This window comes from Cricetulus griseus, chromosome 4 (assembly GCF_003668045.3).
Source record: "Cricetulus griseus strain 17A/GY chromosome 4, alternate assembly CriGri-PICRH-1.0, whole genome shotgun sequence".
Taxonomy (NCBI): domain Eukaryota; kingdom Metazoa; phylum Chordata; class Mammalia; order Rodentia; family Cricetidae; genus Cricetulus; species Cricetulus griseus.
In genome coordinates this window covers 32,950,359-32,978,222 of record NC_048597.1, presented here as the reverse complement: position 1 = coordinate 32,978,222, position 27,864 = coordinate 32,950,359, and the positions used below count along the sequence as shown (strand labels likewise).

At 41.9% G+C, this 27,864-nt stretch overlaps 1 protein-coding gene across 2 annotated transcripts in view; it reads right to left on the bottom strand.

The window, feature by feature from the left end:
• The window catches only part of Crybg3 (crystallin beta-gamma domain containing 3), a 104,163-nt gene that overhangs the window by 58,907 nt on the left and 17,392 nt on the right, over nucleotides 1-27,864 (bottom strand). For both annotated transcript variants that reach the window (XM_035444432.1, XM_027412443.2), the window contains exons 2-4: nucleotides 24,881-24,947; nucleotides 11,387-11,817; nucleotides 480-6,594 (exon numbers count right to left, since the gene is read on the bottom strand). In XM_035444432.1, coding sequence (XP_035300323.1) covers nucleotides 480-6,594; nucleotides 11,387-11,817; nucleotides 24,881-24,947 — 6,613 coding nt within the window. The remainder of the gene's footprint in view (nucleotides 1-479; nucleotides 6,595-11,386; nucleotides 11,818-24,880; nucleotides 24,948-27,864) is intronic.

Below are 27,864 nucleotides of genomic sequence, written 5' to 3'. Positions count from 1 at the left end.
TCCAGCTATAATATGGCTTTTTATTTGGTTTTCCCCGTTAGGCTGCTTAGTACCTGCTTTGTGGGAAACACCTCACCAAAGGGGGCGTGGCTAAGCAACAAGGTAAAAAGGTTATGGAACAGAAATTTTCATTACATATAAATAAATACACTAAATGGGAAGTAGGAACTTTACTATACAAAGTAACTTGAGGAATTCAGAAAATTACCACTTCATTTTACACTGAAATATTAGCCAAAGACTCGAAATCACTATAATAGGGCCTTTACATTGTAAGCAATTTTGACACAGGGTCCCAACTAAATTGCCAGGCTAGCCTAGAACTTGCAATTGTGTTGTCTTATCCTCCCTCAAGACTCCAGGCCTCCACTACTGTGCTCATCCCAACATAGAGGTTTTCTTTATAATCCTGCAGATAGTCTCACTACCGAGAGTTCTACTTCACTATTTAAAAAAAAAAAAAAATCACAGTAACTTACCTCTATATACGGACTCAGTCTGCTTGCCTGGTCTTGGACGCGGAAGTATTTGGACACTGGTTCCTGAAAGGTGCTAACAAATCTGGTTCCCGTTTCCAAGGAATGTGTCCTGGAAGTCTGCAAGTACTGATGGTAGGCACTTTTCAGGGAGGAGTGCAACTTAGATGTGAGATCCGATTTCTGCAGAAGTGACACCTTCTCTGGCCACAGACCGAGCTGCAGATTGGAGGTCGTTGGTTCACTGCACTCCTCATAGGGCTTGGAGATTCCAGCACTTTCCTGTTCATCGTCAGGATAAAAGGTGATGGAAGGATCTGCCAAGTGGAAGGTGACACGCTCCCTCCTTTCAACTCTCAACCCTTTCCCCGAAGCTGCTGCTGCTTCCTCATCCTCATCCTCGGCCACTTGTCTGTCATCTCCATCAAAGTTTCTCTGTAAGCGTTCTGACACCGACTGCAGGAGGGAAAGGACAGACGAAGGCTGGTTTGCACTCTCCCTTGATTTCGTGGAGCCATGGTGACCAGGAGAGACCTCGCTGGATAGGACGTCCTCCTGTGAGCTGTCATCCTCATAAATGGGACTCAGGGCTAAGGGATAAATTTTGTACCTTTTGGCTTCCACTGACAAGAACATTTCTGAATTGTCTCCATCGAAGGCCTCACCCAGTTTACCTTCTTTTTCAAAGTGATGGACCAGGTCAGTTCTGCTCTCAGACCTTTCACATGCTAGGCCAGGCATGCTGCTAGAGGAGGTGTCAGGGAACACAACAGAGCGTGTTTCTCTTAGTTCTGTGCCAGCGTACTTGTCCTCCTCCTGAAGGGGCTCCTCGTACAAGATGGTAAAGGACAAGTTTTCTGGTTCATCCTGAGAGATAAAGGCTAAATTTGTCTCTTCCTTTTCGTCACTATAATCCACATCTCTCTCCTTGCTGCATACTGTAGTAACAGACTTTATTTGGTGGAACCCTACTCCTGTGTCCTCCTCTTGAAAATCTGGAATTGCCAAGGCTGGGTAGCCCTCGTAATCCTTACTTAATGTAGGTGATTCATATCCCCGGAAATGTGAAGCAAGTCTGTCATCGTGTAGTATTAGTCCTTCCTTTCTCTCGCTAGGCTGCTCTTCCGTTTCTTCACCACTCTTCTCCATGTACTCTTGAGGACCTTTTTCACTCTCCAAGGCAGCAAGCATGACCTCCATGGGTGTCATGGTCACCTCTGCTGTTGTTCCATTGAATTTCTCGACGGCTACCTCTGGAAGTGACACTTCAGGGTTCTCAATACAGCCACTAGAACCTTCTGGAGCTGTTACTTCCATTTCTATTTTAGAAGGCACACGCTCAGTTGTTCCATTGGACTGTTCAAGATCTCTCTGGACTCTTTCCCCCAAAATATCCACGGAAGAATGCATTGCCCTGAGGTGCGTGTCTTTCATGTCCAACACAAATGCAACACTTTCAGCCTTTCTAAGGTCATCTTCAGCATCCGTTTGGTAAGTACTTTCCATCTCCAACACAGGTCTGTCTGTCGTTCCACTGAGCCTGTCAGTGTCTTTGCTGTAAATATTTCCCCCTTCTAACAGAATGAGCGTCCCTTCAGCTCCGTCAGCATCCCCTTCAGCGTCGCTGGGGCAAATGTCTCCCGTTTCTAACTCCACAGGTGCCACACCCACCACGTCAGTCTTTGCAACATCACTTTCTTCGTCCTTTTGGTACGTGTCTTCTGTTCCTAATGCAACACTCGTCACTTCCTCCTTGGAAGGAATCCCTTCGCCATCTTTTTGGTAGATAGTTTCCACTTCTGACATAACGGCTGCAACCCCTGTGCTTCCAACATCCCCTACAGCATGCTTCTGGTAAATATTTCCCATCTCCATTGAAACAGGTGTCACCTCAGTCTTTACAATGTCACCCTCAGCATCTTTTTGATGGGTAGTTTTCATTTCTGACACAGCAGGCATCACCTCAGGTTTGCCAGTGTCTCCTTCTCTATCCATCTTATGTGCTTTTTCCATTCCCAAAGTGGCAGGTAATTCCTCGGGTTTTTCAACATGTACCTGAGCATCCATTTGGTATACACCTCCCCTTGTAAGAATGCCAGCCTCTGGCTCAGCTTTTGTAGTGTTCAATTCAGCATCCTTTTTGCATGCTTTTTCTTTATGTGACATAAGAGGGGCTGCTTCATGTTTCATAATATTCAATTCAGCATCCCTTTTACTGATGTTTCCCATTTCTAACATGGAAGGTATAAGCGCGATTTTCCCTGCACTTACTTCATTATCCTTTTTGTGTGCTTTCCCCAAGTCTGCCATTGCAAGGGGTGTGCTTTTACTATGTCCTGACAAACTTTTTTCAGATACGCACACAAGACTGTCAGACAAACTGCTTTTGGAGGTGCCAGGCATATGGGTATCATCACTTGCAAATAGAGGCAAGTTGAAACTTAATGCAAGAGTTCTAGCATCTCTTGTTGCCATTTTGTGATTATCCACACACTCTGTTTCTGCTGCCCTTTTACAGTACTCACTGACAAATAAGTGTGGCTTCGCTCCATCATCTAACCTTGTATGGAGCAAGTCTTCAGCTCGTGAAACAGTCTCTGATTTCTGCAAATTTATAATATCAGACTGTCCAGCTCCACTTCTAAAACTTGGGGGCTGCTGATAGGCAACGATCTCTCTTCCTTTAATTGACTTGGTGCTACTAACTAAGTCACTTATGGAGGAGGAAGAGAATTTGCCTGATATTTTATTGTCACTAATTTCACACGTGCTTTGATTTACTGCCTGTTCTGATACCAAGAACTCCCTAACTATGTCATGTGGTTTAATGCCACCACTGTTCAGAATCTCTGCAGTGTTAGCCTGAGGTTCAGAAGCCCAGGTATTTTCAATATCACTTGTCAAATTTTCTTGGACTGCAAAAATAACCTCATTGACTAATTCTGTGGTCTGGTCTTCTAACAAGGAAGAAAAATTCACTCTATCAAAATCTAAAAGGAGACTTGTCTCACCAACTGCAGGTGAAACACTGTCCTTCTCTTCTTCTTGGACTTCTGACATATTTTCCACACTCTTCTCATCCACGTGCTCTTCTGGTTGGATCCCCGTTAACGCCACTTCTGATGGGATATCTTCTTTCACAGTACCTGGATTCATTACATAGTCTTTTGCTGGATGCTCCTGGCAGGTACCAACTGTGTGCTTGGATTTCAGTTCTTCCCTGACAGAACTGAAAATCTCCTCAAGCAATCTATCAGCTTTTGAGAGTAAACCACTTTTGAGTAAAAGTTGGTCATGTGCTCTTCTCCTTGCTTCTGTCTGAAGATCAGCAGATGCTTCAGAACACTGCTGGCATGAGCTGTTAACTGACACTGGTGCCCCAGCAACTGTTCCTGTCTCTGCCTTCATGGGATTGTCAAAGCAGGCAGTAGTTGGGAAAGCAAGAGATACCTTCTCAGTCTGACTCCCTAAACATCCGTGACATGGAGTCACTTCTGCCCCTTTTGGACTAGGCGTCTCTAATTCCAAGTAGGCACTTTTATGGCCCAGCCGGTCAGTAACAGAAGCACCTTCACACGTGAGGTTTACAGTAACTTTTAAGGAGTCAAAATGACTTGGGAGAGCATGTGGATTTACAGCTGCTGTGCTGTATTCTTTCGAGTGACAAGAGGAAGAAGATGCAGCACCAGGACCAGCACGCAGGAAATTAGCGTTTTCTCTGTGTGAGGAGGCTTCCCCTTCTGGTCCCAGCAGAGAAGGCACACTGAGTGAGCTACCGTCCTCAGATGTAAACACGCTTTTCTCCAAACAGGCATCAGAACCCAGAAAAGATGAATATACTTGCGTGCTGTCGGTTTCTTGGAACTTTGGAGAAATATTATCTGAACTCGGTTCTTCCATTTCAGAGATACTAGAACTCTTTCGAGTCCTACAAATAGCCAAAGATGGGCTGATTACGCACATGCTAGCTTTACAATTCTGTGCCATGTGCCCCGTGGATTCCTCCTCTGGACCAAGAGGTACAATCCCAGGCTGACTGCTTTTGAGAAGAGAAGCAGGGTTATCTTGGGTGTCTACCTCTGATTCTTGTACACTGTGATATTGAGAGGCACAAGACACCCCAACCCGGTGATTCTTTTCAAAGCCACCACCTAAACACATCTCTTTCATCTCTTTGTGATCCATCGATTGACCATTTTTGTCCTTTTCAATCTCTAGAGAATTTAATTCTGATAAAACAGTCTTAGTTAGCTTGCCTGCAACTGTTAACTGAGAAAAAGCAAGTTTGTCCTGAGAAATGTCTCTGGGTTCTGCTTGAGAAACAGGCAACTTGGACAAGGCTTTTCCTTTACCAGAATTCAATGCAATGGGGAAGCTGCTCTGAGCGTCAGCCTCTACTTGGAGTAACATCTTAGCAGTTTGGGTTTCCAAGGAAAGAGAATCAGACTTCTCTGAGGTGCTACTTGCCTTAGTGCTTGAGGACTCTGCTTTCTTACAGCCATGAGATGGAACAGACTTGTGGTCCTCAGAGATCCCTCCATGCTCCAAGTCCGATAGATCCACCCCAGCTAAGTGAGTGCCAATGGTTCCAGGACCTAAAGGAAACCGGCATCTATCAGGAACAGTCTCCTTGGCCTCGGTGATTACTGATGCATGTCCAAGGCAAAGAGCATGAGTCTCCCTGTCTGCGGCCTCAGAATGGTTCCCCACATCTTGACACTCACTAAGGGAGTGAATGTTGCCCTGTCCAGTTTTACTGGACAGAGCTCTCTCCCTCCTTAAACCAGGGAAATCCAACTTGCAGAGCATGTCCATCTCAGAAACAAAGGTGGGGGGCGAGGTCCTGCAATCTGCAGTTTTGCAGTCAAGGTTAGGAGCTGTCTTGGCATCAGGGAAAACTTTGGCTTTTTGTGGATTCTCTATGTGAAGAGGCGAGTCTGAAGTAGGATTTCTATTAGGTTCAAAATTCACGTTAGGTGCAGTCTCACTTTCTAGTTTTGCTACGACTGCTGAGTCACTGGAGTATTTTACAGAACCAGGGTCCTCCTGATTTTTTCCCCCACTGTGAGTTTTGACATGCAGCACCAAACCAAGCCTTTTGGTTTCTGTTTCACACAGTGGCTCAGTGTCTTTGGGTAAGGACTCAAATTTGTCTTCTGGGGCTCTTATATTACTTAAAGTTGTAGGCTCAACCCCTGAGGCGCCTACTGCTTCTAGCATGATTTCTGAAACCACATTTTTCTGTGAGTCTTGGGCAGGTAACTTCTTTCCTTCATTAACAAGTTTTGAGTCTGTCACAGCATGTCCCTGGAGAGCAGTAATGCTGGTGTGACTGACATTCCGCCTTGATGGGTTATCTGCAGCTGGCTTGTCACAACACTTACTCTCTGGCAACAGTGTATCTTCATGCCTAATTGATTTATTTGGACTTGACAAATTTGTACTTTCCACTTTGGTACTGTCACTCCCATCAGATTTACCACAGAAATCAGAAACAGCAGGTCTCTGGGGCCCAACGTGTCCCTCTCTTGACATTGACATGCCATCACTTATCATGGAGCTGGTTTCTCTCAACGTATTTTCTGTTGCAGTTTCTCTCTGAAATTCTGGACAAGGGACTTGGCTACTTTTACTTCCTCCAAACAATGATGAACAAACCAAACTACTCTCAGTCTGTGAGTCAGATTTCCCAACAACATAGCTGGGGTTAGACACAGAAGAAGGGGAGGCACAACTTCTCCTAGAGCCTCCATAGCTATTTTTATCTACAACAGTCTTAGATGAGGCAATGTTCTGCAATTCTGGGTTATTTTCCAGATGGCTTTCCATGTTGAGATTTATTTGGCTATAGCCAGAGACTTCTAAGGGACCTCCAAGCAAACATCCTTTTGTGGCTACCTCTTTGCTGGCTGATGACAATGGGGCCATCACAGTGTCCATTATACTTCTAGAGCCAATGTGTGTGTGTGGACTTGAGTCAGAGCTTTCATCTTCTCTGTCTAAGTGATTCACGGTTTCCAACACAGTCTGTTGCTTCAAATACTTCCTGATATGTGTGGGGCCTCGATATGTTGCATATGTTACTGAAGGCTTCTCTGCTTTACCAACAGTGTCTTTTCTGTGAAAAAGAGGCAGCATGGTATCAAGCGATACAATCAGTATCAGTACACCAGCAACTGTGAAGTATATCCTTCAAATACCACGTCTCAGCTATAAGTTTTACAGAATATTCGAGAAATTTTAGTTCAAATTTATCTGTTTTGTCAAAAAACAGTAAAGATTTGACAAACAGCCTGCAATTAATCAACTCTGCATTAATGTCTGAGCTCCTCGGAACTGTTCCTTCTAATCTCACTGCACACCTATTTCTAATTGTGGGTTATAGAAAGAACACATAATGAAAAACAAGGCTTGGGTTCTTGTTCTAATCCCCAAATACCCCTAATGCTGGTACCACTAAGTGTACATATTACTGATTTCTCCAACAAATTAGAATATCAGGGCAAGCATCTATGCCTTTCATTTTTCACATGAATTTGAATGGTGACTTTTTGTGCGAGCAAGTTAGAGAAGTTTTAGAGAAAAACAAGATGTGTCACTCAGAGTTAACAACGAATAGGCACTAATTCAATCAATGACAGAATTCTTAGCAATTTCTACTCATATTGTCTTGTTTTGTTTAAATATTCAACATGTAATAAGTACTAAATTGCTTGGGTGAATGCAGACATCGTAATGGAGTTCTAGAAGGACTGGAGACCCAACTACAGAAAGTTCCTGATGTTCTCACCATTGAACCTGCTGTGAAGAATCTACCTCTAAGCTGACATATAAGCCAGGTTGCATTGCAGGCCCCTAGAAAAACCACTCCTAGCCTCTTATTTTATCATGAAAGGGAAAGTGACCTTAATCCTAAACTCTATGAATGAAGCTCATAAATTACCTCCACCACCAACTGAACCCTTCTACAAAGATGGACATTTTACCTCTGACCTTCAATTTCACAGACTGCAATATTTACCACATTAAAGGTATAAAGAGCTAAGAAGTTTTTTCCTCGCCATTCTGTGAACTAACAGAGGGGACAAGGTGCATCATGAGCTCAGCATATTTAAAGACTTGACAAAAGATCTAGAAAATAGCATTTTTGTAGTGCCTTGTGTAAATTAATGCATGGTTAGTAATTATTCTAAATGCTAAGCATCTACTTCAGACTGATTGTCTCATGATTTACTTATTTTATGTGTATGTTTTTGTGTCTGAAGGTATGTACGTATGCCATGCGAATGCAGGTGTCTGTGACCATCAGAGTATGGCATGGATCCCTCTGAAACTGGAGTTACAGGTGTTTGTGAACCACCGGAGCTAGGTGCTAGGCACTGAACATAGGTCCTCTTCAAGAGAAGCAGATGCTCTCAACCACTGAGCCATTTCTCCAGCCCCCAATATCTTGATTCTTAAGGGTGATATCAAAGTGTTCTGAATTTATATTAAAATGTAGGACCCTGAATATAAAGGTAAGTGGTGGACATATTGGTTATAGGTTCTATTGGCTTTTTCAGACAATACCTATCTAATCTAAAACCTTATTATAGAATTCATATGAAAAGTGGATAATCTAGTTAGTATTCCAACACCTTTAAAAATATAGTTCATTGTCAGTTTTAAAGCAATGTTAAAGCTAGATTTATCTCAATGATAAAGTCAAGTGCCTCTCCTTCAACATATAAAAACTTCAGCATACATCTTAAATTTTATCTTCTCACATATATTTTAAATTTTAGCTGAACAAGTTTATTTCACCTCATATAAATGCTAGCTCCTAAAATCTTACCACGTCATAACTGTAGACAAGAAAAAAAAGCCTGTTCCATTCATTTGTTTTACTGTTCATTATAAATTCACCAAACTGGGTCCTTGCAGCAGTGGCTTTCCATACAGCATGAGTTTCAGATTGGACCAAAGAGTTATTAAACAAAGCCTGACTTTGGATAAGGCAGCCTTTGTAAGAAAATTTAAGAAGTCACAAACGGGATGGAGGTATGGCACAGTGATTAAGAACACATGTTGCGGGCTGGAGAGATGGCTCAGAGATTAAGAGCACTGATTGCTCTTCCAGGGGTCCTGAGTTCAATTCCCAGCAACCACATGGTGGCTCACAACCATCTATAATAAGATCTTGTGCCCTCTTCTGGCCTGCATGGATATATGCAGACAGAACACTGTATACATGATAAATAAATCTTTAAAAAAACAAAAACAAAAACAAAAACAAAAAAACACTTGTTGCTCTTGCAATGGATCCTGGTTCCATTCTCCACATCCGCATGGCAGCTCACAATCACCCTTACTCCAGTCCCAAGGAATCCAACACTCTCTGAACTCTGCAGGCAACAGGTTGGCCCATAGTGCACAGACATGCATGTGGGTAAAATAGTCACACTTACCCAAAATATTCATATTTGAATATTCATGAAGGATATTCAATATATTCATAAAATAAGAGACAAAAACAAAGGTAGTGTTACTGGCAAACCCCATATTGGCATATGTAAGTTTTTCAGAAAGTTTAAGGACCTTTCAGAACAACATACTAAAATCTAGATGTCAGGATAAGTAACAGCTACTATCACGGTTTTTCTTTCAAAGTAATAGTGTTACTTAAAACTATACTAATATACTTATAAAACTATGTTCTTAAAACCTATTATCAGTAGTCTACAGCCATTTTCCAAAATATGACCCAAATTCAGCAATGGGTAACCAAAGGAATGAATGTTTATGATGCCAATGAAACAGGAAATAATAGAGAGGAATCAGAACTTTATCTGCCATGTATAGCAAATGGAGATAACTTGTAACCAGCTCTGTCTGAACTAGATCTCAAAGCATTTTATCCTGTACAATAATTACAAACTTACAATAACAATGTCCTGTATGGTCTGGGAGTGTTGAGGGGGGGATTTGGTGTTACACTTTTATTATATTTAGGAGTTTCTGCACAATTTCAACTATGATGATTTTAATGCCTTGGCTTAAAATTCTAACCAGAAAATCTTCCGCAGCACCCTGGATGGAAATGCTACATATCTGTAACTCATGTGTGCATTCATTATCTGAAGCAACTGCCACGTTTAAAGCACTGAACATCAAAGTCGAAAGCCTGGCTTTATGCACTGTAATTAGTGGTGTTGGTTCTGAGCAGCTATACCAACATGATTTAAGGATCAGTCAGCCAACACTGTCTACTTTCTATACTGTTGTTTCATAAGTTACAGCAGAATCAATGTAACTAAATAATGATAAAACCATAAAAGGTCCTATTTTTCCATTATTTTTAAATAAAATAGAGCTGCTAAAAACATGTGACTTTATCTGGGCATGGTGGCATACACCTAGCACTTGGGAACAGAGGCAGGCCCAGCCTGATCTACATAGTCAAGGCTAAATCACAGGGAGGCCCTGTCTTGAAAAAAAAAAAAAAGAAAAAGAAAAAAAAAAACTAATGCTAAAAAGTTCTTTTTTCACAAACTGAACAGAGAAATGAGGATTTCATATATGTAGTTATACATGTGATCTGCAGCTTACTCTTTATCCAAAAACATATATGATCCTCCAAACTACAGGAATAAAGTAAAATCCTAAGAGACTACTAGTATTTACAAAAACAGGCATCAATGTCCAAGACATTAGCACATTGTGTAAATGCCGACTCAGTGCCTAAATGCTGTGCTCCAATATGGGTAAATTTGATACACCTGCTATTTCAGCCCAAGATATATCGTTTATCAAAGCACATTCCAACAGCCTGCAAAGAAGAATTTGTCTTTTAGAAAATGTACTTAATAACTGACTTTGGAAAAACATGACTAAGCTACCCTTTAAGCAATCTTTTTTTTCCTTTCAAAGTACATGCTTAAGCACATTCTCCTTTGAGGTAGGGAAGGCTTTTAACTGTGGGGTGTAAAGGAAAGCAACACCACTCACAAAGGTGGTTACTTGACAAAATAGCTTGTCATGATGACCATGAACCTGAGAAAAACAGAAGTGTTAACAGAAATTAACCAACATGAAGCCACAGGGACTGTCTATTTCTCAGTAAAGTCCTTTTGTTTCATGGGATAGAGGCTTAACACATTTCTTCATCAAACAGAGAAATTCTTAATCAAGGAGAAAAGCAAAAGCCACACAGTCACACAGTCACAACAATATATGAGGGATAGAAAATATTGTCTAGTATATTTGAACATAAGAAAAAAACAAGTTTATACCTGTTATTTAACCAAAGGAAGAAAAAAGTGTTGAACTGCTCCTTAAATTCAAACAAGACTCTACTTTGTTAGAGATGTGTAAGAGGGTCATAAATCCACTTTCATGAAGATAGCTGATTTAATTGATTCATTTTTTTAACCCAGTTAATTTGATTCCACCAAAAAGAAGGAGGAAAAGAAAGAAGAGGAAGAACAAAAGAAAGAACGAGAGAGAAAGAAAGAGAAAGAAAGCCAGTAGAGAGACAGGGCAGAGGAGAAAAGCCAGTGAAGTAATGGGATACAAATCCTGCCCATTAGTTAACTCAGACGCACATAGGAGCACACTGTCTGTCCTGACACAGTGGCACCTCCCAGTAGGAAACACGCATGCGAGGGAATCTTGAAGATAATTCTTCCACTAAGACAAACTTAGCACCAGAAAGTGTTAGCACTACCCCAAAAGGGGCACAAAAGGCCCTGGGCCATGTAGAGAATATACACTATCATATCATATCTGGGGTCTGGCAGTGAAGAACAGTATAGAACATCTTTTTCAAGTCCTTCAGTTAATGAGGATTCCCACCCAGGCTTACAAAGCTAGGTCCCAAAGTTTAAGGTTTTTTCATGTTTGTGTTTTGCCCAAATAACTTTCAAACTTACTTTAGCGTATCAGTGGTTTCCTGTTCGCTGTCTTGTGTTGTATCCAAAGAAAATGCGTCAGACAGTTCTGAGGAGTTGGACTCTTGTTCTTCCACAGGAAGTACCTGAATCCTCACTGGGCAGCCAGTAATCTCCTTCTCCCTGTGGATCCCTTCCTCAGGAGGGCCACTGGGAGTTTGTGGATCTTTCTCAGATTTCTCCTGGTCATCTTTGAAAGAAGACTGTTTAACTTCCCCAAGAGATGACTTTCCTGAGATGTTGAATAAGTTCCCAAGAAACTGAAAAAAGCTTTCTTTGGGCTGTCGCTCACTTTCCCCTGTTTTGGCATCTGAGGTGGAATTAGAAAGGTCATTTGGCTTTGGGGGGTCGTCCAGCATTGGAAGAATGGCAGGCTGATCAGCTTGGTTCCTTCTGTCCTCACCTTGGGGAATCTGCAAACAAAATAAATTAGCATTGTCATTTACAAAACAACACAGACTAACTAGGCAGCTAGTGCAGGGACACACATGTGACCAAACCCTCAGCTTGTTTCTTCACACTGTTCATGACCTTCTTAGATCAGAGTCAGTGTAGCTTAAACAAAGCTGTATATTAACATCACAAAGGGAGACATATGGCACTCCAATACCCCAAACAGGAGGAACCAGTCTAGGTTTGGAAGAGGTGACAGAAGAGGTAACTAAGCAAGAGGTTGTAACTAAGCAATAGATAGAAGGGAACCCTTGTTGGGAACCCCTGTCTCTCTCTGCCTGTATTGTGAGGCATTAGCTTTTAAGGGGTTTACTACAACTGGAAAATAATTAGGATGCAAATCTGAGAAGAGTGAGAAGGTAGATAAGGGACAGATCATGGTAAACCTTACTGGTACTTAATTAAATATGCCCGTTACCACTATAGAGCTAGCTGGTATTACTTCAAATACTCAGTAATTAGACAAATGAACCACCCTGACTGTACCATTTCAGCACTGTATTAATTCATGATGCTGTTGTATTATGTAAACTGTTCCACACTAGGTGGTTAAGAAAGATGATAACAGCAATTCCGAGTAAAGGCCCACTGAAACCCTTCATGGTAACACACTGAGTCCTGATAGGGAATTACATGCAAAAGGAGGAGTGCATTGGGTGTTCTTTGAAGACACTGAACATCTTCAAGGCATCTGCTCAAAACTCAACTATCAGTAAAGCAGCATAGCCACATTCATGTGAACCACTGGAGCTAAGGTTAAACCAGGAGAGCAGAGCATGTGCTGGCATTTCACCTCACACTCTTTCAGGATTCCAAAAAGCTTAAAGCAAATGTGCCAACTCAGCCTGCCTTCCAAACATGCTTGCTCACCCAGTTGCATACCTGGAAACAGAATGCACACCCTAAAGTATCTGTCATTCACTATGCTCAAGAGTCCTCATAAAAGGAAAACTCAAGTGTGAGTCAGGCAAAGGTCAAGGTCAAACCACCCTAGGGGATGGTGGATTCACATGACACAGTTTGGTAAGAAGCCAGTCTTCAAGACAGCAAAGCTATCATGACTGTTCATGCAATTTGTTCACTTCAGCCCATGTTTTAATCCAGGTTTGAAACAGCTTTAAAGGGGCATTCCACTCACCACTTATCAAATATAGTATGTGGCACTGAAAATAATGCTAAAACATGATGATGAGCAAAAAATTCAGTATTTGAAGTTGGTGGCTCTGGTGGGATCTTAGCATTCTCTCTCTACCAAGCCATCTCACTTCCTGTCTGTCTGACAGACCTCTAGATCTCTATGGTTAAGCTGGTGGCACACTCCATTCCCTGATCTTCAGGCAGGCTTTATTTGTAAAAGCAAGATATCACCACAGGTGGCCACCTGAGAACATTGTATTTTTTTTTCCTAAGAGCATTTTTCTATTATAATATCAAGTTATGACTAGATGTAACTTGTAACCCTCTACCTCTGGAATACTCCAGGCTTTCAGAGTCTCTGAAGGCTCACCTTCTATGGGTTTCGTGTGTGATCTGACCCCACTTATTACCACACTCCCTTACTTGCCCTGTTTATCCATACAACTCCCTCAGTGCCCGCAGTCAGGTCCGTGGAGCCCTCACCTCAACTGCCTCCTTATTTGGCACAAGACATGCTAGTTCGCTCACATATATCAAAGACACTTTTTTTTGTTTTTGTTTTTTTTTTTTTTTTGGCCTTTGACTACATTTAATTTATTCTAGTTCCTAAGCAGGCCATTTCTCCCTAGGTCAAAGTGGGCCAGCATGGTGAGTGTGTGACTCACTCTTTGCTGTAACTAGCTTGAGTGACTGCTCTTTATTCATGGCCACTTGGAGAAGGAGACCCATGGGCCACTGACAGTAAAATGCTCGAGGTTCACGAAGAAACCAATGCTTGTGTCTCTTCATTTTCCATTTCCAGCTTCTAGGATGTCTCAGCTGCTTAATTTTCCCCTCATAACCTTTCTGAGAATGTTTTTCTCAGTAATTAGAAGTCTCAGCAAGAAGGAAGCTTCTAACTTTAGAAACAAATGTGAACAAGCAAGAACATTAAACTGAAACACCTACAATAAAATCTGCATTTCTATACTTCAAATTTGAAGTCTGATCTAAAGCAGCTGTTCTTTGCCATGGGCTTGGAAACAATGAAGTTAGGCCAACCACAGGCTCTTTTTAGGTGGGGCCCACTTCCTTCTGCCAATAGGCCTGTTTACCATTGTTCTAAGGAGTCAGTAGGATAAAAACACTCAGATTCGAGCAAACAATAACAAACATTAATTCCAGTTATGTACAAAGATACAGTTATTCTACTTATAAAATATAACTGCAAGAAGGAAGGCATGTGTTTTTAGAATCTTTTACTTCTTTTAACATACTAAGTTGTAATGTTGTGAGATCTTTAAGTTCATCCATCTACATACACGCTGTTCTGTGCAGTATAAGGAGACAGAAGAAAGCAATATTTTGTACTGATTACAACTCACTTAGCAATACATGGTCTTCAGGGTGTTGACAACTGAGCAAGATGCTGATCACTGGGGGTGGGGAGATGTCTAGAAAAGGGAGGTGCACAATGGAAGGCTAATTAACTTTGAGCAGGGATAGAGACTCATAGTAGAAAGAAAATAACTTTGCAGCTTGCCAGATCCAAGGGGTGGCATGTGAGATGTGAATGATGTGTGCCACAAGACGAGAATCACACAAGAATAAAGGACAGAAGAATCAAGGGACCAAAGACAGAGCACTATGGCTGAGGTAAAAGACTAAAAGTCATGAGAAGAGAAGACCAAAGCCAGGCTAAGTTGTTCCCTCCAGGATATTGGTCTCCAGACAAAGGACAAAGTAAAAGCAGAAGGGAGCAAGGAATGCCAAGACCACAGCCAGACTCTAACAAAATGAGACTGTCCCCTGGCAGGTCTCCTGGGAGTTTTTCATTCACTCTTCTTTCTGCCTACGCCCATCTTCCCTTGGCTCACCCCTCAACTCCTGCAGAACTCTTCTGTAGGTCTTGCCGTCCCCATCAAAATTAATTAGCTAAGTCCTGTATTTCAAAACTACCTAATTCTTTTCTCTATTTTTATTCTTTTGTTCACTAGTAAACATGCATGCACATGTACAAGCACATGCACGCACACACATACACACATGCACACACGTGCTTTCTTCATTTAGAAAATAAAACCCACAAATGCAGAAAGCTCTATTTCACTCATGGGAACGTTTCTAGGTACACAGAAACATGTCTAAGAGGTGCCCAGATTTCTGTTGGAATATAGAGGGTGAGCAGACTATGAAGATCATTCAGTATGAAACTATTCAGTTGTAATTGCTCAGATGTTTCCGAGTCCATTTCTAAACTCAGGGTGTTAGGCAGTGTCAGCTGTAACGAAACAGGAAAGTCACAACACAGAAGGGACTCTCTGAGGCTTTAAACCAGGAAGAATGACAAATGGTCTTTTAAGTTCCAAGACAGAAGTGGCCTTTTGTTCCTGTTGTGTGGGGCAGTTCTGCACTTGTGGGAAAGGAAAGGCTAGAAGCTTCTAGAAGAAAACTAGAAAGTGAAGAGACAAAGTGAGCAGTTCCTAATAGACCAATAAAGGGAAAGTATTAGCCTTAGGAGAAGTAGGAACATTTCTTTTTGAAGTAAAGGATAGTGCTGAAGCCTGAACAATTCTGTGTGGACAGTTCTTTAAACACAAGTGGTTCTGATGCCAGAAACAAGATAGGGGAGACGAGGAACAGAAAGAGAGGCTTGGGTGAAGTTGGGACTTGGGTCCCCTCAAACGAAGGGCACTTGGAAAAATGTTTCTGAAGGATGTAACCCTAAATCAGCAACAGACTAAGCAGGATAAGCAAAACAGCAGTTGGTTCAAGGTAAACTTTAAAGTATTTATTCATTAAGAAAATAACAGGACACTATGTTTGGATTTGGCCAAGAAAAGATACTCAAACTTCTATTATTGCCAAACCCACATTCTAGTGATACAAGAATTTTTAATAAATCTAATCAGCATTAGCATCTTCTTTAATAGCCTGTAGCAGATGGGAGGGCTATTATACCAACAAATTGGCTAGCATTTTGAGGATGTTGGGACTGTTGCCAAATGAAGATACTGAGAGGAAGAGAAGAGGCAAATGACTTTTCCTACAAGACCGTGATTGCACCTCCTATCCACACAGCTACTGCCTTTTTTGCACACAAGGGCAGCCCTTCAGAACACTAACCAGCTCCTCTGCATCCTCAACTCCAGGAATCTACACTCACTTCTGCTCCACCTCCTGGCCCTGCTTTTTACTGTCACCATCCTAATTCTGACTCTTAACATCGGGAAGCCCAGTGGTCCATTCATACCTTCGCATCTTTGCAGCTCTTACCCACTGATATAGACAGGCCAGCATACCAACTCTCTAGCCTTGGAACAGCCTTCTTCCTTCAGGCTTATTTTCTTTCAGTTCTCAGAAACATTTCCATCCTCTCCACCCAGCTGTTAGGTACAGCCAGTACCCTGAGATCCTGTCCTGATCCCTGGTTACTTCCACTGGTCTCTACTCAAACCTGACCACAGGAAATGAAGTTTATCTTTTCTACATTGGCAAACGAATCTTGGTTTGAAATGAGCTTCACCAAGAAGTCTTTTGAACCCTTTTCACAGTCCTTAGACTAAGCATCCAGTATCCATTCACACTAAGTGTCAAGACCTGCATTCTATTGAAAGTCATTCCCTCATAGTCTGGACTTGGCTTTCTCCTCTACCTGCAAGGTGGCCTCTGGCCTACTTCTTTCTCTAGCTTTGCAGGCAAGGAGGAAAGAAAGACTACCCCTCCCCACACGGATTCTTCCATGGGGCAACATTTCATCATTCCTGGTTTCTCCTTGGGGAGTCCAGTTACTCATTTGCCCTTCAGTAAGCCTCAACCAAGAAGTTGTCTGTGTTCAGACACATTGAGGTTCTCTTCTCTCCTCAGCACCAACATCCTGAAGAAGGCATCACTAATCCTGACATCCTCTCTTCCTTTCCCTACCACAATCACTGCCTACGTCCCTGCAAGATGACCTGTTCTCCAGTCACGCTCTGAGCATGCTTCCTCAAAGACACTGTCTCATATGCTCATTTCCCTCTGTGTTGAGATAATATATATCTCAAGAACGAGACAGAGACTCTAACTTTGGTTTCTGTGACATCGTTCTGCAGTTCCCCTTCCTCTCTGACTATTCTCTCCATACCCTTCCAGATCATCTCCTGTAGCAATCTCTCATGTAGCATTTGCCTCCGAGTCCAGCCTGGAAAGCACAGTACTTTCATGCACTCCTGAGATCTCACTTTCCATTAACTCAATTGGATGATCCTCAGATTTGTATTCTCAGCCCAAACTCCCTGAGATACGAGCCTGTGCATCTGACTGTCTACAGGCATGTCTCTCCAGTTCTTGCATTCTTCACTGAAACCTAAAAGACAACACTTCTTAGAAGTGACCCTGACCATTTTTTACCCCCACTGTTCCATTTTCTCTGAACTACGAAATCTTCATGTGGTGCTAAAGTTAGTGTCATCTGTAGCCTTGTCAATTGACTTGCTTTTTGTCTCCGTTTTTCCCCAGTTCGGACAAAAGCCACATGAATCTTATAGGCATTAAATCCCAACATTCTTTAAGTAGAAAAGTTGCTGACTATAAAAGCAGAAGGAAATAGTATGGACCTGGTAACATAAGCTTTAATTCCATCAGTCAGAAGATAGAGGCGGGTGAATCTCTATGAATTCAATGCCAGGCCAGGGCTACATAGTGAGACTTTATCTCAAATAAGTTAAGTAACAACAGTAATAAAAATTTTAAAAGAAATCTAGAATAAAATAAAGGAAACTCAACTTTGAACATACCATTTCTTCTGGGGGTGGGTCACATGTGTACGTTGTTTATGTGCATGTGTGTAAATCTTGCATTGGGTGTGCCACAGCCAGAGGAGGCCATCAGGGGTCCTGCTCTATTACCCTTCACCTTAGTCCCATTTCAGACAGAATTTCTCACTGGACCTGAAGATAGGCTGGCAGCTAGCAAGCCTCAGTGTTGCCCCTGCCTCTGCTTCACATAGTGCTGGGGTTACAGGTCTACACTGACCATGATTGGCTTTTTATGTGAGTACTGGGGAATTCAAACTTAGGTACTAATGCTTGCATGAGTACTCTTATCTACTGAGGTAGCTCCCTAGTCCCCAAACACATTACTGCCTATACCTACTACCATTTGGGAGGAAAACTGTGTGTATAACCCCAAGCTCAGGATATAGGCATGATGGTGCATTTTACCATAAACAATGAAATGAGAGAAAGGAAGGAAAATGGAATATAAGAAAAGCCATTCCTTCCTATTATGGCATAGAGATTTTTCCAGTTTGAAAAGAGTCGAATTGTCTGGAATTAATGTTTGATGCCTTTGGGGCAAAGGTCCTCACATATATCTAAAGCGTATACCTACTTCAGACTCCGCTTTCATTTTAATAAAATTCTTCATAACACAATGTTAGCAACCCCCTAGATGTACAACAGGATGGGCTTGGTGCAAGTCAAATCAGATACCTTATAACATACCCAGTACCCGGAACTCAAGGTTCCCAAGGTCTTTGCTCATCAGGAGAGCATGGTGACAAAAGTACATTCTCCATCCAGGCACCCCAGCATTCTCTCTTCACAAAAGGAGAGAGGCAAGGGCTCTGACTTCCAGTTGAATTCATTATAGCACACCTTCCTGTATGCATTCACTCTAAGAATCAAGCAGAATCAATGCTTCTAACAGCCAATTTCTATACTATTTAACCAAAACATATCACCAGCCTTTTAGAGATACATTTTTATGTTTAAGCTACACTGTTTTATGGCAAGAAAGCAAGATTTTTCCAAGTATCTCCTGTGATCAGCATAGCATGGTGATTTAGACACCATCTTAGTCTGCTCTAAAATACCTCTAGGGAATAAGGAATAAACAACCTACAACAGATTGGTAAGCCAAGGTTCAGAGTGGCTGAGAACATTTTCCAAGTTACAAAACCACATTATGGGAGATGTGGGACTTAGGCCCAGATGTTTGGTTCCAAAGACTATGTTCTTTCCATCTTCACACATGTCATTTTAAAACTGCTCCAAGGATGTGTTACAGTTGGCGGAGAACAAAAGTGGCCTGTGAGGCTCCAGGGGGCTCCACAGTCAACAGAGAGTTCTGCTTTAATCTGTTTACATAGAGTGTTTCAGGGATGATTGCAGTTGAGGGGGAAAAAAAAGCCTTCCCACGCTTGAAGAAGAGATGTTCCACAATTTTTCTATTAAATTAAAATGATATTGATATTATATGAATGGCTAGGAAAATGAACAGCAAACTTTTATTAAGGTGACAGTACCTTACAAAATTAGTTCAGTAATTATGACTTTCTCTTACTAAGAAAACATAGAATACACTTAAAGAAGGGCCACATACACAAGAAATATTAAATATGCATAAATTGATATACTCAGTATATAGGCTGCCGAGATGGATATGCAGGTAAAGGAACTTGCCACCAAATCTAATGACCCAATTTCCATGTCTACAGCCCACATGGTGGAAAGGGCAAACCAACTTCTGCAAGTTATCCTCTAGTTACCATTCTTGGTACCACCACACATGTCAACACACACACACACACACACACACACACACACACACACACACACACACACAGGTATATGTCATTTATATGTTGTGTAGAGAGATCCTTCTGTATTTCAAACACTGTTAGCTACTTTTAATGCTTGCATCCAAGTTCCAGTCAGATAATTCTCCCCATTTCCTAGCCTACACTCCAAATAAAACCACATAAAAGGTATAGAGCATGGCTGAAGATACTGGGATCTTTTAGGCAGATGGAATCTGAGATTTCAAAGGGACAGGACTGTTAATAAAGTCTGAGGCTCCCAGGAAAAAGAAACCAGGCAAGGATCTGAGAGTTAAAGGGAGAAGCCAGGGAGGGCAAGACATCGTGTTGGAGGACTGGCACCAAGGAAGACGAGGCACCGTCAGCATCTATGTGAAACATCTGCATGAGATGCTACTTAGCCCAGTGCCAGAAACAAGAAGGAAATACCAAGAGGTAGAGGCTAAAGCCCAGTGTTCTAAAGCAAAGATAAGCCAAAAGGCTTTCTGAAAAAGGAAACAAGACTTGGGAGCATGGAGTGTTTCAGTTGGCTGAGCAGACCAAGGACGGAGAACAAAAGGCTACTGAGTGTAGGTAGGAACTGGTCATTAAGTGACCTTAAATGGACTGGTTTTACGGAATGGCCCTCATTCATCAAGGAGGCAGAGAAGCATCCCTGACATGTGGCAAACACAGCACTGAGCTTCCTGAGTCTGAGGTCTGAAGTCACTAAAGGAAACAGAGGAGTCACACTAGAAAACATTAAGAACCGGAAGTATTTAAAGCAGACTTCCATATGAAATTCTTCAGGAAAATGTAGGAGAGCCCAGTGAAGTGACAGACTGTGGACAGGTCATTAGATTCTCAGAGACTACTGCTGTCAACTTACATACACACAGGGTGAGATGAGACACCTGGGAAGAAGCCAACAGAGACAAGGGCTAGAAGCAGACATCATAGGATACAGAGGATGTGGGAAGGGGGACCACCAGCACCACTGGCACAGAGCATGGGGTGCACACCTGCATGAGTTCATCTTTGAAAGGGAAGAAGGGAAAGAGATTCTCTGAAATCAATAAGGGGTATAAGATGTTTTCTATCTCTCCTGAGCAAATTGGGAGCATGGGAGGAGGGGGGAGGGAGCTAGGAGAATGAGAGGGGAGAAGAGGAAGGGGGTGAGGAGGACATGAGGGAGCAGAAAGGTTGAGTTGGGAGAATAGAAGAAAACAAGAAAGGGGATACCATAACAGAGGGAGACATTTTAGGTTTACAGAGAAATCAGGCACTAGGGAAATGTCTGGAGATCTACAAAGATGACACCAGCTAACTATCTCAGCAACGGAGGAGAGGCTACCTTAAATGCTCTCCCCCTGATAATGAGATTGATAACTGACTTATATGCCACCCGATAGCCTTCATCCAACAGCTGGTGGAAGTAGAAGCAGACACCCACAACTAATCACTGAACTGAACTGGAATCTGATGATGAATGAAACTGAAGGATGAATGATGAGCAAAGGGGTCCAGACCAGGCTGGCGAAACTACAGAAACAGCTGACCTGAACAACGGGGAGCTCTTGGTCCCCAGACTGATAGCTGGATACCAGCATGGGACTGATCCAGACCCCAGGAATGTGGGTCTCAGTGAGGAAACCTCGGAAATCTACAGGACCTCCTGTAGTAGTTCATTACTTATCCCTCGCATAGGTTTGGACTTTGGGAGTCTATTCCACATAGAGGGATACTCCCTGAGCCAAGACACACGGGGGTGGGCCAAGGCCCTATCCCAAAGGATACGACAGACTCTGAAGACCTCCCCCCATGGAAGGCCTCACCATCCAGGGGGAGCAGAAAGGATATGTGACAGATAGGGTTTTAGTTGGGGGGGGGTAGGAGAGGAGGGGACGGAGAAATGAACTGGGGTTGGCATGTAAAACAAATTAAAAAACCCCAAAAAGATGTTTTATATCTCTTTTAACTAAAATTGTAGAGTGCAGTAACATGTTAAGGAGACAAGATAGTGGCTAAGTATCTAAGTTTTTCCAACTCAAATAAAAAATCCAACTAACATAGCAGAAATACATACGCCAGTAGACAAATACATGCAAGCATTAGAAATAACAATATTAGAGAAACCCAGAGGATCTATAATATGTACATATAAATGACATTTTAAGGATTAAGAACATAGTGATGTCCAAATATACTATTAAACTATAGCTGCAAATATTCAAAAGTAAAATCAATTTTTGTTCTTCCAACATCTTAGGTAACATCACTGACATCTTGCCTTGATATATCAATGTCAAATACAAAGTGAGATATATACAACTATGTTGACTAATCATGGATCTGTTATGCTTCAGACTGCAGAGGGAAACCCCTGTACCTTTCCCCCTTGTTACAGACTGCACACAATTTGGGTTAAAAGGATGGAAACACGGTTAAAAAAAAAATGTCACACTTCAGTTCAGCGGGCATTTCAGAAAACTGGTCATTAGAAATAAAAAACAGCATGTTTCAGGCCACTAGCTAAATGAAAAATCTCCAACTGAAACTGCTCAAAGTAATGATATAATAGATGCTATCACACACCTTTTCAACTGTTTTCACCCTCAAGTCATGGGACTGCTGGTGGTATAACCAACACACACACGGGAGAGGAGGAAACCCTGAGTGTGTGCAGGCCTGAGTGAATTTGTGTTGTTGACATGGGCGTGGCCCTATCAGGGACCCTACAGCCTCAGACCCCTGGGAACCGCAAAGCTTTCACCCTGAAGTGAGGCTCAGAGGGATGGCAAAACCTTCCCAGTTTGAGTAGGAATGCTGATAGTGTGTGCTGGAAATGTCCACCGTGGCTTTCTCCCTCCCCTCCAGAGACTACTGAGATGAGCTCTTTACTGGACACCCTGCCTCCCTGTTCATCTGAGTGTGATAACCCCATCTCCTTCCTCTCTATCCACCTGTACAAAATAAACACACTGCTCTATGAGGCACAGTGGTTTCTCCATCCGAGAGCCCAGTCCACCTAGTTCCAGCTTTTCTGTGTATCCCTCTGTATCTTTTCTTCATTCCCTTGCTGCCCCCAGTCAGGTCCAGTCCTGGAGTCATGCTGAAACTCAGCAGATGTTTTAATCCTAGATAGCAGCCATCCCTAAAAACAGGTTCATGTGAATAGGCTGAAGAAACTGTACCAGTGGTTTTCAGAGGGTTGAAGACAGAGTGAGAGTGAGTGAAAGAGCAAGAGAGAGACAGACAGACAGACAGAGACAGAGAAGGAGGGAGACAGGGAGGGAGGGTAGGAAGGAGAGAGGGAAGGAGAGGGTGGCAGAGAGAACAATAAAAAGTTATATGGACCAATATGTCCCAGCAAAGTATGCCCTGTGTCTTTTTTTTTTTTTTTTTTTTTTTTTTTTATCATGGATGAACTGGATGTCCCTGTAAGCAAGCAACTCTGAGTAATCTCATGACTATGGGTAGTATCTATGCATCTGCCCAGACTGGAAAATGAAATCCTGGGTGCTCACACTCAAACACCAGGGATGGAAAGAAGATTGTCAGAGCCAATCTCTGGTTATAAAAGACTGGACTCCTGGGAATTAAAGGCTGACTTTATCCAAGTTTGTTGAAAAAAAAGTATAGGTGGTGGGTGGATGCAGGAGGAGTAGGGAAATAAGCAGAGACCAAGAGAACAGGAAACCAAGAACACAGCAAGGGCTGAAAGATCCAAGTTGTGGAAGCAACGAGGAGTTGAGAGACGAGATGGACGGGAATTGGTAGTCAAAGATTCCTCTCAGCACTTGAGATTCAGGAGGAGCTATGAAACACAAGGCAACACTTCAAACATAGCATTAGAAGTGAGAATCTTGTGTAAACTAAATCTCAGCAACTGAAGAAGGGAGAAAAGGCCACAGAGCCCATGCCATGGTGAATCAGCAGGCTGGCCAAGCACTGTCCATAGACAGGAAGGGAGGGAGAAGTTAGAAACCCTGGGAGAGGAGTCACGCATGGTGATGCACCCTGCAATCCCAACACTCAGAAGCCTGAGTGGCGACCACAGCCATGCAGACACAGTCTGGGTTACATAGTGAGACCCTGCCTGGAAAAGAAAAACTAAACCAGAAGCAAGTCAGTAAAAATAAAAAATAAAACCAGGGGCAAGATTTAGTAGCCAAACTCAAGCAAGTGGTAAAAAGGGGAATCTGACCTATTTCTTTCAATAAAGCAAAGATTATTTTCACTTTCATTGAGAAAAAAAAGGACACACACCTTCACCTTCTTCTAGTACTTGTACACTGTGTGTAATTTTCAACATGTTAAGAAATACATGCAACAGTAGTAAAAAATTTAGATAACTTTCGATGTACTTTGGTGGTGTACGCCTTTAATCCCAGCACTCGGGAGGCAGAGGTAGGTGGATCTCTGAGTTCGAGGCCAGCCTGGTCTACAGATCGAGTGCCAGGACAGCCTCCAAAACTACAGAGAAACTCTGTCTTGACAAACCAAAAAAAGAAAAGAAAATTTAGATAACTTTCTATTCTTCTACTGACCAGGTTAACTTAACCTGAAATACCCATATGGAACCGACTGACTGACTGACTGACTGTCACAAATCACATATAAATAAAGGAAGCAACTAGTACCCAAAGTCATACCTGTGTTGACAAAGTTGACAAAAAATAAAACAAAGACCCGAAAATCCAATTTCCTAGAAAACCACTTAGGAAAATTGGAAAGGTCAATAGTTTTCAAGGCCCTCAGCCACTCACCGGCAGCCATGCAGATAGGAACATCACCTGGACACTGATGGTGCTTGTCTTGTAGTGCCCAGCAAGCTTATATGGGAGCTAACAAATACCGATCACACTGTAGCACTGACATAGTATTAATCTGGACCTCCCCAAAGCACTAGGAGGTGTCTGTATCATTCCATAAAATGCAACTTAATCTTTAAAATCTCTGTTGGAAAAAAGGACCATGAAATTCATATGCTCTGATTCGGAGTTTTAAAAACTAAGTCACATGCCTTTAATCCCAGCACTTGGGAGGCAGAGACAGGCGGATCTCTGTGAGTTCGAGGCCAGCCTGGTCTCTAGAACGAGTGCCAGGATAGGCTCCAAAGCTGCACAGAGAAACCCTGTCTCAAAAAAACAAAACAAAACAAAACAAAAAAAAAAAAACTAAGTCACAAACATCTAAATGCCTCAGCTGAAGCTCACACTGCAGTCGATACCCTGATAATGTAAAATAAACATGCTCTTCTATCTACATAAGACAAGAATCTAAAGTGTCAACTTTCCTTGGTGTTGCACCATATACTTTACAAACAATAATTTAAAGCATACCTTTACTCCTTCTGATGGAAGTGCATTTCCCTTTTTCTGACTTGTGCTCATGGGCTCATTTTCAACACTGAAAAACAAAAACCACAGTGTCTTCTGAGATTAAAGGGAAATTATTCAACAAGTACCGCTTCTCTATTTAAATCAACAAAGGAAAGGCCACTAATCTGCAATGATCACAGAGTCCTAGGAATACGCTGATTGGAATCTAAACTTAAAATGTGCATTCAATCTTGCTCATCCAGGCTTTGGCAACTTCTGTAAAATTATTATGCTACTTGTAGTCTCATATTGATGATCACATCACAGCAGCAGAGCAAAACAAAGTGCTGGTACAGCGCTAGTCTAATGTGGGAAAGTGGTAGCAACTCTGTGATAATTTATATCAAGCTTCTCTGCAGCCTGATGCTATTTTAATACCTATGCTGGGTGATTATTTCTATTCAGCATATCATTATATAAACATATAGCTTCTCCCAGTGAATTCTGTTTAAAAAGAGATGGAGATTTATATGGCCCCAAATTATCTGAGATAGCACCTAAGTAATTCAAATTTTAAGGAAGTCACTTTTAATTGTCTTGTGTGAGCATTCTCAGATGCTCCAAGAAATGACACCCAAAACTAAACTGCATTGCCCACTGCTACAGGCAGATAGACATCTTAAAACGAAATGCATCCAGGTCTGTACATTATTACGTTTTCACATTTCTCTAATCCTTGACAAATTGAACACCTCCAATGAAGAGCATTATGACTGCCTACCATGGACCAAGTATTGTGCTTGGCATTTAGCACATCATGGCAAGCAAGTCGGGATCTTCACAAAACAGACTATTTGGGGAGACTGGTGTTATAGCCTTTAACAATGCAAGCTGTTCAATGTTATAGCTGTTCAATGAACAAAGTTCTCTGGAGCACAGAACAAATAATAGCTTCTGCATGCTCCGCACAGTACCGCCTGGGGAGGTCTGAAGGCAGGAAGTCCAAGAATACGATACTTTGAGGGACCATGCTTTTGTTTGTTTTTAGTTTAACATGAGAGCACACAACTTGGGACAGGCAGAGGTAACCTGTAGCAGATGAGAATGAGAACGGAGGTTAAAGTACGTCACTCAAGGAAGAACCAGGTCAACCCGTTTAAGAATGTGATCTTTCTTCCTGACTTCAATGTGTAAACTTTAGAGCCCTGAGACAGGGGACAAGCATATCCACGATGACCATGGACCCATGGAAGCATGGAAGACAGAAGCTGGTGGATCTGAGTTTGAGACCAGCCTTGTCTAAAGAGTAAGTTCAAGGACAGTCAAACTTAGGCAGTGAAGAAAAACCAGAGATCTGGTGAAGATGTAATTAAACGGGATCATGTTCCAACTCCAGTAAACAGTAGAACTTGACAGTTTCGGACTCTTGGTTCTGGCTTTAGAGTTAAGGATAGTAGAAACAGTTTATGGAATTTGCCTCCAAGCCTAAAGCAGGCTCCTGAGGCCAGGCATGTGTCAGGGGTGTTCCTGAATGGAGGTCTAGAGAAGAAGCCATTCATTGCAAGAAGCTGTGATTCCCTTCGAGACCCCAAGATGAGCCCTGGGATACCTGCTGAGGAGAGCTGCTAACGGGGAGTGAAACTAACCCAAGAAAAAGAAATGTGATGCAGTCAACAAATTCGGATGGAACTGGAGACCAAAAGAGCATTTTGATGCAGAGTTTGGAGTTTTACCCAGCTGTTTTTCAGTCTTCCTTTGACATAGTATTTCCCTGCTATGCTCCCTTCCTTCTGTTTTGGAATGGTAATGTATATCCTGTGGCATTATGTGTTGGAAGTATGTGATCTGCTTTTTGATTTTGATTTTTACAGGGGAATTACAGTTAAGAGATTTCATGCATCTCAGAACACACACACACACACACACACACACACATTTTCTACCAGGTTGACATATACCTGCCACATAGAATTGTTTGCCACTGCTAGAACATGCCAAGTTCTCAGGCCAACAAACTACTTTCACCTGTTTGCAATTCTCAACATTTAATCTTTCACAGCTCAGCTTTGTCTGTGTTTTCTTTCCTCTCACCGCACCTAGAAATACCTGCTTTTCATTGTAACAGCTGTCTGCCCATTTGCTCCACTCAAATAGGAACTTTTTAATTCAATGTGTCATTTCTGTCTATCACACAGCTCCGTATGGTGTGTAGTACTGTGAAAGCACTTGAACATGTGTTTAATGTTAAGAACCTGTAACAGGTTATCAATCAGTGTACACATATCCCATCAGAAACCAGGTTCCACTGAGAACACTGTAGTAATAATAAACATAAGACTTTTCTTAATGAGGTAGTGTACAGAATGGCACAGCCGCCATGCATCTTGCTGTAAGGACAATAAAGGTAGGGGGTAGGGGGTGGGTCAGGTTAGAGCAAAGATGATTCAGCAGGGACAAAATTTTTTATTTTTTTAAACTTTTTTTGGTTTGTTTTTGCTCCTGATTAATCATGGAGGTTGTTATGCAATCCCATGAAATTAAACCTCAGGAAGCAAAAGTACTTAATGAACTAAAAATTTTTAATTAAATATTTTTTCATACTGTGTTTTGGGTAGTATTTAAAACATGTTTCCCAAATTGTACACTGAATTGTTATGGACCAAGGGCAGCACGAACAAACAAACAAAAAACCAAAGAACTGTTTACATGTCAAATAATCTCTTAATAGATTATAGAGAATTTAAGGCAAAAATATTGACTGCAAAAAGTCATTGTAAGTTAGCCTTTAATTTTCATTTTAAATATGAGCTGTGTTGCTTATCCTAACAGTCTGCATCAACACGCATAGGATGAGCCTTATTTATCTGGAATCACAGAAGGGTAACTAGTGCCAGAAACCTACAGATCAATTAAGGAGCATAACCTAAACTGGTCAGAATCCAATGTGCTGTATTTCAAACACTAGAAAGTGTCCTCTTTGAAAGGAGACCCAAACCCAGCATGGT